The sequence below is a fragment of the Pan troglodytes genome, chromosome X, assembly GCF_028858775.2.
Source record: "Pan troglodytes isolate AG18354 chromosome X, NHGRI_mPanTro3-v2.0_pri, whole genome shotgun sequence".
Lineage (NCBI taxonomy): Eukaryota > Metazoa > Chordata > Mammalia > Primates > Hominidae > Pan > Pan troglodytes.
Window position 1 is genome coordinate 68,028,393 of NC_072421.2, and position 11,776 is coordinate 68,040,168.

Genomic DNA, 11,776 nt, shown 5'->3' on the forward strand with positions numbered 1-11,776 from the left:
TGCTCACAGAAGCTTGGAAGACTGGCTTACTCCAAAGAAAAACAGTCTTCACTAAGTCAGTGGCATGGGAAAAAAAGGAGGGGAGGAAGGGAGATTGTTCTATATTAAAAGAAAATTAAGATCTTGACAAAGGGATCAAATCTGAATCACTATAGTCTTTGAATCCAGCTATCAATCTGCAAGAAATACAGAGGAACATGCTGAAGCACCCTAAGTAAGTATGAGATAAGCAAAATCCAAACTGTGGGAAATTCTACAGGTCAAATGCTGTGGGTTCTTCAATAGCTAAAGCATAAGGAAAGGAAAGGGATGGAGGGGGAACCGACTTAAACTCTTCAAAAGCACCAAAGTCATGGAAGTCACGGAAAGACCGAGAAACTAACCCAATCTGAGTATGTGGTTAAAAAATAATAATAAAATAAAATAAAAACAGAGACACTGTCAAAGGAGGAGGAGACAAAGGAGAGATGATGATTAAATGCAATGTGAGATTCCAATGGGATCCTGGGACAGAAAATGGACATTTGTGGAAAAAAATTGATACAATACAAATAAAACCTGGTGTTTAGTAAATATAAATGCACCAATATTGGTTTCTTAGTTGTGATAAATATGCCATTGTTTTATAAGATGTTAACATAAAGGGGAAGCTACACGAAGGGTGTAGGGAACTCTCTGTACTATCTTTGCAACTCTCTCATAAATCTAAAATTATTCCAAATTAAAAAGTAAAAATGGCCAGGTATGATGGCTCATGCTTGTAATCCCAGCACTTTGGGAGGCTGAGGTGGGAGGATTTCTTGAGCTCATGAGTTCAAGACCAGCCTGGGCAACATGGTGACACCCCATCTCTACAAAAAATAAAAAATTAGCCAGGCATGATGGTGCGCACCTGTGGTCCCAACTACTCAGGAGGCTGAGGCTGGAGGATCACTTAAGCCTGGGAGATTGAGGCTGCAGTGAGCTGTGTTTGCGCCACTACACTCTAGCCTGGGTGGCAGAGTAAGATCCTGCCTCAAAAAAGAAAAAAAACCATAAAAAAGAGAGAGAGAAAACTTCAAGGACATATCAATATTTAAAATGGGGAAGACTAAACCATAGTCATTAGGGAAGTACACTTAGGTAAGAAAACCATAGAAATGCAAGGAAAAGATGACTCTAAATGTCAAAGATAATGGTTACTTTGGGAGGAGGAAGTGGATTGTGATTGAAATGGGGCACATGGAGAGCGTCCTGGGGTGGAGAGAAAAGTTCATCTTCTTCATCAAGTGGTGGTTACAAGATGTTTGTCTTATAATAATTCATTAACCCATACATTTGTTTTAAGTGGCTCTCTGTATCTGGGTTCTATTTTATAATGACAGACAGAGAGCAAGAGACTGAGACATAAGACACATAACATCCAAATATAACCAGTGGACCTTGTTTGGATTCTGATTCAAATTGGCCAACTGTAGAAAGACATTTGAATATGGACTGGATGTTAGATATTATTAAGGAATTATTAAATTTGTTACGGGTAATATGGAAGAAAACATCTGTATTTTTTGTAGATGCATAGTGATGTATTTAGGGGTGAAATGACACACTATCTTAGAATTGCTTTAAAATACTCCAAGAAAAAAAAAAGGTGGGGAGATAAATGAAACAAGTATGGAAAAATATTAATAGTTGTTGAAGATGAACATGAAGATAAAAATTTGTTGCATCTTCTAGCTTTTTGTGTGTTTGGAAATTTTTATAATTAAAGTTAAAGGTGGGGCAGCCCCAAAGCAGGCTGCTTCAGGGCAACAAAAGCCAAATCCCAGGTGCTCCCCACATCACAAATCCCCAGAACTCCCTTCCCAGCAGTCATCTCCCTAAGGTCACAATCCCTATAGTTTCTGAGTAGCCTGTGAGGGGGTTTCACCTTCTCTAGGTCCCTGTGTCACTCTGACTACATGGCGGTCATTCTCACCTTTCTCCATCTTGATGTCCTAATAATCCTAGGAAAGAGAGTCAAAGGGCAAATGAGCTGAACCAGACCTGACGGGGCAGTCCTTGTACTTCAGAGCCTGCCCCTGCAGTGGGTGGGGGGCAGGGAAGGACAAGAGGGAAGAGGGCAGGTGCAAACTCCTCATAGTTATATGCATTCACTATTAAGTGAACTTCCAGAGGCTGGTGGCACCTTTGGTTGGAACACTGTTCTGAGATCTTTGCCTCCCTCAGGCTCCCGAGAATCATGGCTCATTCCAAGCAGCCTAGTCACTTCCAGAGTCTGATGCTTCTGCAGTGGCCTTTGAGCTACCTTGCCATCTGTGAGTATTGACCCAAGAGTGCACAGCAAGAAGCCAGAGTCAGAAGCCAGGGCCAGATCTAGGGTGACTTTTAGGGCCATGTGAAGTCTCATCTTGAGCCTTTCCATCATCTAAGATTGTACTAGAGAGTAAAACCAAGGAGTCTTGAGTTCCATGAGTGCCCTGGAGAAGAATGAGATAGAGCCCCAGGAGACAGTGAGAATATGTAGTGGGAGGGGGCGGGGGGTGGAACAGGGTCATGATGGATATGAGTAGATCTAGTTAATTTCAGCCACTTCCTAATCCTTACTATCTAGAGAGGAAAAGTGAGGCCCAGGGAATGCTCCCTTATGATCATGGGGAATAGGACAGAGGAAACATTAGCATCCCAGACTTAAAGAAGTATAGCCTGTGTCTGAACCATAGAGTTGTCTATTCTGGGAGTGGGGTGGTGGTAGCATGCGGGAAGACAGTGTCATTGGAAAGAATGGTGAATGGGCAAGAGGACAAGCATAGTGGACAGGAAATACTAGAAGGATGCAGATGCTGGATGGGCAGCATGTAGGAAGATATAGATAGTATAGGGGTGAGGGAGAGTGGGCTAGTGGCTTAACGAGGGATGACGGATAGGGAGGGAGACAGGAGACAAGAGGAAAAAGATGGTGACCAAATGGGGGCAGGAGGAAAAAAAAACTGGTGGGAAGTAGAGAGCAGGAGTACAGAGGTAGTGGCTGTACAGGGAAGCAGGTGGACAGGGATGACAGATAGGCAGAGAAATAGGGCTTCTGTATGGTAAATGAGAGAGGAAAAGTTTGAAGGACAAGTAGACATGGATGATGAACAGGACCTGGATTGTGTTGAGGGCCAGGACCAGAGGCTTAGGTAATGTGGAGAGCTGGTGATGGGACTGGGCATGGTCAAGTTCTGCTGGCAGCACAAATTTGGTCTAACCTGGTCCCTCATCAGTTTGGATCTTGCAGCCATTGTTCGTCTACCTGCTGTTTACATCCTTGTGGCCGCTACCAGTGCTTTACTTTGCCTGGTTGTTCCTGGACTGGAAGACCCCAGAGCGAGGTAAGACTCACAGACCTAGAAAGAAGAATGTTCCATCATAACCTGCAGCCAGAGAGTCCCACTCGCCATACCACAGGCCCCTCATCCAAGTTCTCAGAGCCACAGGAGCTGGGCCAAACAGGACCATCCTAGGGTCTCCTCCTTTCCCACCTCTCTAGCAGAGCCATGCTAGGGAATCCCTGAGTCCGTGGAATGTATGGGATGGCACACACTGACATCATCCCCTACTGCTTCTTTTGCCTCAGGTGGCAGGCGTTCGGCCTGGGTAAGGAACTGGTGTGTCTGGACCCACATCAGGGACTATTTCCCCATTACGGTAAGTATCTCTTCCCCAGTGTCCTCAGAGTTCCCAAAATACTGGGTAGGCATTTATACCACATGACTAGAGTTGTCCATAAGGAAGATAAGTATCCCAGGGAAGTCTCAGTCTATGCTAGATATACTTCAAGATTCAACATTTCTACTGAGCACTCCATACTCAGCTAGGAAACTTTGGACACCCTTGGCATCACCTGCCAGCTGACACAGTCAGAAGGCAAGCACAGTTCAGATCAGTTTAATAAGCATGGATTGAAAATCTACTCTGAACCACGTTAGCAGTACAGAGAAATGAATAGGATGCAATTCTCTGCCATCGAGGAGCTCACATCTAATGGGGAGGACATTAGTATAAAGTATATTATTTGTTTGGCACAAGGTACAGAAGTAGTTCAGATGCGGGATAAGGAAAGGCTTCACAGACATGGTGATATCTTAGCAGGGTTTTCCAAGTTCCATACAAGTTATTTAGGCAGGCACTGGAAGGGGATTGGCAGGAAACAATGCCAGGAAGAGGTTCCAGAAATGTACTGTTATGCTGATCCTCAGGGCACTCTTTGGAGTATACAACAAACACCACCCCGACTTTTAGAGCCAAGCTTCCTGATCTTTTTCACAAAAGTGCTCATAGACAATGATAATTTGCACAAAGCACACTGACATAGATGGTTGAGGCTACTTCTAGCCACAGGCAAGAGATCTGGCAGTTCTAGCTGTCCCAGATCCTACCTTGTTGTCCAATGGCCACAGAGACCAATATCTCAGCCCTCCTGAAACCTATTCAGGAAATCTGTTGGAAACCTCTGCTTTAGAGAGCACCCTGATCCCTGAAGTATCACCACCCTTGTTTCTGCCATGTAATCTCATTCCATCACCTCTGGCATTTCTCTCCATGGCTGCAGATCCTGAAGACAAAGGACCTATCACCTGAGCACAACTACCTCATGGGGGTTCACCCCCATGGCCTCCTGACCTTTGGCGCCTTCTGCAACTTCTGCACTGAGGCCACAGGCTTCTCCAAGACCTTCCCAGGCATCACTCCTCACTTGGCCACGCTGTCCTGGTTCTTCAAGATCCCCTTTGTTAGGGAGTACCTCATGGCCAAAGGTGCTTCTGACCATACTTACTGGAGCTTCTGGTCCATGTTTCTGCTTGGAAATGCACCCTTTTAAATTCCATCCCCTCCTCCCCCCGCCCCCGCCCCCATGTCATTATGGCATAGTAGTCAAAAGCATATGTTCTAGAGCTAAGCTGCCTGGGATTGAACCCTCCTAGCTCTACCACTTGTGTGGTCTTGAGCAAACTAGCCTCAGTTTCCTCATCCATAAAGTGGTACAGATGAAAATAGTCTGACATCAGTTGTGGGATGATGACTAAAAGTGAGATGATGCAAGTAAAGAATTCGACACTGGCCAGGCGCAGTGACTCACGCCTGTAATCCCAGCACTTTGGGAGGCTGAGGTGGGTGGATCACCTGAGGTCAGGAGTTCGAGACCAGCCTAGCCAACATGGGAAAACCCCATCTCTACTTAAAATACGAAAATTAGCTGGGCATGGTGGTGGGCACCTGTAATCCCACCTACTCAGGAGGCTGAGGCAGGAGAATCGTTTGAACCCAGGAGGTGCAGGTTGCAGTGAGCCGAGATCACAGCATTGAACTCCAGCCTGGGTGACAGAGGGAAACTCTGTCTCCAAAAAAAAAAAAAAAAAAAAAAAAAAGAATTCGACACAATGCCTGCCACAGAGTATATCCTCAATAAATAATAGCTGTTGCTCTTAATGAAAAAAAAAAAAGGTACCATTATACATGGGATTCAGAAAGTCCTTCTGGTTATCCCACTGAAAACCTTCCTACCAGTTTTGGCTCAGTGCCTCCTGCAAAGTGAAGATATTGCCTCATTGTGAGCTATTCTGTTTGTCAACAGCCTTTTCTTCTCCACACTCTTTAGTCCCATCTCATTGCTCCTCTCCTCCTTGGAACTATGAGAACAAGCCAGTGAAGAGCAGAGAAGAGTGTTCCCTCTTAGCAATTTTCTCCTCTCCTGATCATTTTGCTCCTTGATTCTCTTTAGGTGTGTGCTCTGTGAGCCAGCCAGCCATCGACTATCTGCTGAGCCATGGCACTGGCAACCTCGTGGGCATTGTAGTGGGAGGTGTGGGTGAGGCCCTGCAAAGTGTGCCCAACACCACCACCCTCATCCTCCAGAAGCGCAAGGGGTTCGTGCGCACAGCCCTCCAGCATGGGTAGGTGTTCCCCACAGAGGGGCAGTGCATGGTGTTCTCTGAGCAGCATGACCCTGCCGGTGAGGCCAGGATGAATCAGATGTGAATTTTGCCCTCAAGGAACATACTACCAAGTAAGAAAAATGGGTCATCCAGTCCTTCTGAGCTAGCTCAACTAGTTTCTAAGAGGCCAAACCATAAACCCAGGTTCAATATCAAGGGGATTGGGCTAAGGCTGCTCTGGCATATAGATGATGCCCACATTATCTCTATCAATGCTGGTATCTACATCTGTCTGCTAATGGTAAGTGCATGGGGCAGTACAGTATAATGAGTGTGTGTGCAGGATTGGGAGTCAGGAGCCTGATTTAAAATCCTGGCTCCATGACTGTGTACTCTGGGACAGGTTCCTTAACCATTCTGAGCCTTGGTGTTTTTCATCTTAATGATGTGGCTAAGAACTGTACCTACTCCATAGGGTGATTGTGGGCTTTAAATGAATTTATCCCCACAAAACACTTACCATGTCCCTGGCACACTGTAAGAGATCAATAAATGTTAGTATTTGTGATTTAGGGGTCCAGAGCTGGAGCTGTAGAGTGCCCCATTGGGTCAGCAGGCCAGCTCTCTGGACACAGGGACAATTGTCGTATTGCAGACCTAGAGAAGAGGGCAGTATTTCTTCCAAGGACCTTGCCTGAAGGGCCTGTTCACCAGTTGGAAGAATCATGTAGGGAAGAGAGCTCTGAGCTGGGAGTCCTGAGTTCTAGTCCAGATCCTGCCACTCACTCACTGCCTGAGTGGCCATCCCTTTCTGAACCTGTACTTCTGCATCCCCCACTGTGCCCTCCACGGCCTTTGCTGTGAGGAACCAGTAAGGTAACATATGTCAAAGTGCTGAGAGATTGTTATTAGCAAGTCACAAAGATTTGTATAAGAGAGATTTACTTTTCTCTCCCTCACAGAATTTGAGCCTGACTGTCTACCCAGGGCACTGTTCAGGGTGGAATCTCATGGTCTGTGGAAGGGAAACAACTTTTCTCTGCTCTAATCCCATAACCCAAGGACAGAATACCTTATGCATTGCCCCCTTGGGTGAGGGGCATATCACATAAAGTATGGGCATCTGTGCAAAATTACTGTCATCTTCTCTGTGCTTTCTAATAGAAAGAGTCGGATATTCCCCTCCTTGACACCTCCTGGAAACTTTTCATGATATGGGTCTTTCTGGGGATCTCTGCTCAACTTCTCTTGCTTCCCTGACGCTCCCCGCCCCCTGGCTATATCTTGCCCTTGTAATCCTGGCCCAGAGAGAGCAATCTCACTGGCCTTGAAAATTTCATGACAAGAGACATTAAATAGGGAAACCCTGTTTAGTGCAAGAAAAAATGCTTTATGTCACCAGGATTTCATCAAAATAGATGAGGGCCTGGCAAGCAAACAAATGTTCTTCCAGGGTGGGTCTCATCCTAGCTTGTGTTTAGAAAATAAATTGGAGTTTTCCTACAGGGCTCATCTGGTCCCCACCTTCACTTTTGGGGAAACTGAGGTGTATGATCAGGTGCTGTTCCATAAGGATAGCAGGATGTACAAGTTCCAGAGCTGCTTCCGCCGTATCTTTGGTTTCTACTGTTGTGTCTTCTATGGACAAAGCTTCTGTCAAGGCTCCACTGGGCTCCTGCCATACTCCAGGCCTATTGTCACTGTGGGTGAGTGCCACTCTCAGCCCCAGTGCCACCTCAGGTTTCTCAACCTCAACCTCAGCCTGGCCCCACCAAAGAAGAGGGCAGCAGAGGGGAAGGTGGGAGCTGATCTGGGATGCGAGAGTCAGGCCCAAGGTAGGAGAGGGAGGTTAAAGGAAGATGAGGTTCTAACACTTTCCTCTTCTCTTTTCCGATCTCTCTTGGCAGTTGGGGAGCCTCTGCCACTGCCCCAAATTGAAAAGCCAAGCCAGGAGATGGTGGACAAATACCATGCACTTTATATGGATGCTCTGCACAAACTGTTCGACCAGCATAAGACCCACTATGGCTGCTCAGAGACCCAAAAGCTGTTTTTCCTGTGAATGAAGGTACTGCATGCCCAGGAGCACAGGAGTGCCTGCCTTGAAGAAGAGACTCATCTGCCACAAACCAAAGACAGGCAGGAGATGAGGGAGGTTATATGTGGTAGGGGAGGCCATGAGGAATTCCTTCTTTGCCTTCTTGCCACAGGGTCCTTACAGGAGTTCTTTCTGAAGAGCTGCACACAGTCATTCCTCAAAGGAGGGCATCCTAGTGCCCCTCATGCTGGGGCCTGATGCCTGGTCATCATTTGAGTCCTCTGGGACACATTAGCAGTCACTGCATATTCCCCCAGCCCCTGGGCAACTATCTACTTTCTGTCTCTGTGGATTTGCCAATTCTGAACATTTTATATAAATGGAATAATACAATATGTGGTCTTTTGTGGCTGGCTTCTTAGCATAATATTTCCAAGGTCTATCCATGCTGTAGCACGTGTTAGTGTTCATTCCTCCTTATGGCTGGACAACACTCCAGTGTGTATAGGTATACCACATTTGTTTATCCATTCACCACTTGATGGACATTTGGGTCATTTCCACTTTTTAGCTATTATGAATAGTACTGCTATAAATACTCATGTATGTACAAGTTTTTGTGTGGTCATCTGCCATCCCCAGATATAAAGGCTTATCTTATGCCCACACCACTGACAAGCATGCCTTTAGGATAGATAAAAGGTACTCAGGATCATTTTTTAGTTGGCATGGGCATTTCCCATAAGTCACCTTGTCATAATGATCCTCTGACTTCATAGTCCCAGGGCACTTGCAACCATCCTCATAGCCTACTGTGGGGAATACACTTGATATCTATGTTTTAAAGCCTTACTAAATTCTGTTTAAAAGTTTTTCTTGCCGGGCGCGGTGGCTCACGCCTGTAATCCCAACACTTTGGGAGGCCAAGGCAGGTGGATTGCCTGAGATCACGAGTTAAAGACCAGCCCGACCCCGTCTCTACTAAAAATACAAAAATCAGCCAGGCGTGGTGGCACACGCCTGTAGTCTCAGCTACTCGGGAGGCTGAGGCAGTAGAATTGCTTAAACCCAAGAGGTGGAGGTTGCAGTGAGCCAAGAGGGCACCACTACACTCCAGCCTGGGAGACAGAGTGAGACTCTATCTCAAAAAAAAAAAAATTAAATTAAATAAATAAATAAAAGTTTTTCTTAAAGTTGTATTCTGAGAATCTTAAAAGAGTAAACAAAAACACAGATATCTCTTCCTTCACGAGGCAGCCAATAAGAGACACTTAAAAACACAGCAAATGACCAAAAGTTAAAAGACCATTGAGACTACTAGCTTTTTTTTTCCTTTGCTTAACCTTTAAATATTGGGTCCCATCCTGTTCTCTCACATTCTACTGTTTCAGGTCTGAGACATCTATTTCTAACCCATATTTTCCTCATAAGCAAACAGTGCGATATATCCAATTTACTAATCTCCAACAAGCACCTCAACCTCAACATACCCAATACCAGTTGAGTCATCTTCCTTCTCCCAACTTCATAACTTATCACCAAGTTGTATCAATTTTGCCACCTTCATATTAATCCAACCTGTCCTCTTCTCCCCTTCTACAGTCACAATCTAGTCAAGGCCCTCAACATTCCAAGACTATATCCACTCCCTCTAGAAAAGTCCTCTTTAATAAACCCATCCATCATGCTATTTCCAGGGCAATCTTGCTAAAACTTATATCTGACTTTTCATTCCCCTGCTTAAATCCTTTACTGTTCCTACAATACCTCCACTCTGGGTACCAATAATGTTCCTTAGATGTTAATGAATATTGCACAGAAAAAAATAATTCTGTGGGGGTGTGGTGGCTCATGCCTATAATCCCAGCATTCTGGGAGGCCGAGGCGAGTGGATCACCTAAGATCAGGAGTTCGAGACCAGCCTAGCCAAAATGGTGAAACCCCATCTCTATTAAAATTACAAAAATTATCCGGGTGTGGTGGCACATGCCTGTAGTCCCAGCTACTCAGTAGGCTGAGGCAGGATAATCACTTGAACCTGGGAGGCAGAGGTTGCAGTGAGCTGAGATCGTGCTCATCTCTTAAGCCTACATCAAATCTCACCTTCCCAGTGAAGCCTTCACCAGACCGAATGAGTTACTCCTTCCTTCATTCTTCCATAGCCTTTTGATAGGGATTGATTTGCGATAAGGCTGAAAAGTACAGAGCTGAATAATACAATAAATAACGTAGACTAGGCTTTCAAATGGTAAGGACTTAGTGAGAAAGTCAGGGAATTACATTTTCTTTACAAGTGTACATGAATCATTCACAACCATTATTTATGTATTTGAAAATAAAAATACTTTTAACTAAGATGTAAAAGGCAGAAATTCTACCTACTATAATCACAGGATACAACACAGCAAACTTAGAAATAAATAATTAAGATAGAATTAGAGTCCACAGCTGAATTAGAATAAAAAATATTCTCCTGACAACTGGCTCAGAAAATAAATTTAGAGACAATAATAGAATATGTTGGAAGGAACAAATGAAATGTAAATATCACACATAAAAATGTATGCAAATAGAAGATCATCCTGGAGCATCTTCAAGTGTCAGAAAGCAAAGAAGTGCTCAGAAAACAAAAGAATAATGGTGTGTCAAGGGGACACAGGAGCAACCTGAAAAAGCTCTCAATGGCCAAAGCTGAAACAATTTGAGCAATAAGACAAATAACATAAGTAACATAGTGTTGAATTATAATCTGAAGTATAAATTATGTATACATGATTCCATATTGATATAAATGAATGAGTAAACAAATAAATAGTGGCAAAGGGACAAATCTTTACAGAAGAATTACAAATAATGTATGTAGATACTTCCCCTCAGGAGGTAGAACTTAATCCCCTCCCCACCCTCAAGTGTGGGCTAGATTTAGCAATTCAATTCCAAAGAACGGAGTGTGGGAAGTGAAAAGCATTACTTTTAATGGCAAAACTGCAATCACTTTTGCCCCAACCTAATAGTACCTTACAGCAGAGAAACCAGGCAAACACTACCTTAATCAAGGTTAACATTGAAACCACCTTTGCAAAATTATGACTGAGACAGTGAAAGAGATCTAACTTAACCGACTCCATCTTGCTTCTAACCTCCAAGCTGTCCTTGTTCATTCCTGGGTGTAGGCTGAACTAACTTTGGGAGAAACTTAGTTTATAGTTTAAACAAAGATGGTAACAGTCCTTTCCCAAGGCAGACCTCCTTCTTGCGTGGGGACTAGATTGCCTTTGTAGGACTAACATTAGCCACAAGATTAGAAATTATGGTTTAGGAGTCATGCAGCTGGAGGCTACAAGATTCTGACCCTCTCTAAACTGCTCCTAAGATCAGTGCTTGAGATATTTTGCAGAACCTGCACTTGATGGATCAGCTGGCACCACCCAGATCAATATACTGGCTCATCTGATCCTGTGGCTCCCACACAGGAACTGACTCAGTGCAAGAGGACAGCTTCGACTCCCTATGATTTCATCTCTGACCAATCAGCATTCCTGGCTCATTGGCTTCCCTCCACCCACCAAGTTATCCTTAAAAACTCTGCTCCCCGGTCGGGTGCGGTGGCTCATGCCTGTAATCCCAACACTTTGGGAGGCTGAGGCGGGTGGATCATGAGGTCAGGAGTTCAAGACCAGCCTAGCAAATATGGTGAAACCCCGTCTCTACTAAAAATACAAAAATTAGCTAGGCGTGGTGGCAGGCGCCTGTAATCCCAGCTACTCCGGAGACTGAGGCAGGAGTATCACTTGAACCCGGAAGGCAGAGGTTGCAGTGAGCTGAGATAGCGCCACTGCACTCC

The 11,776-nt window shown here is 44.8% G+C and overlaps 1 protein-coding gene across 1 annotated transcript; it reads left to right on the forward strand.

The window, feature by feature from the left end:
• Positions 1-2,069: 2,069 nt before the first annotated feature.
• AWAT1 (acyl-CoA wax alcohol acyltransferase 1) lies at positions 2,070-8,325 on the forward strand. The gene is made up of 7 exons (XM_054676441.2): positions 2,070-2,297; positions 3,243-3,350; positions 3,596-3,666; positions 4,571-4,775; positions 5,741-5,912; positions 7,401-7,600; positions 7,802-8,325. Exons 1-7 carry the CDS (start codon positions 2,222-2,224, stop codon positions 7,954-7,956), a joined length of 987 nt encoding a protein of 328 aa, XP_054532416.1. The 5' UTR covers positions 2,070-2,221; the 3' UTR covers positions 7,957-8,325.
• The last annotated feature ends 3,451 nt before the right edge of the window (positions 8,326-11,776 follow it).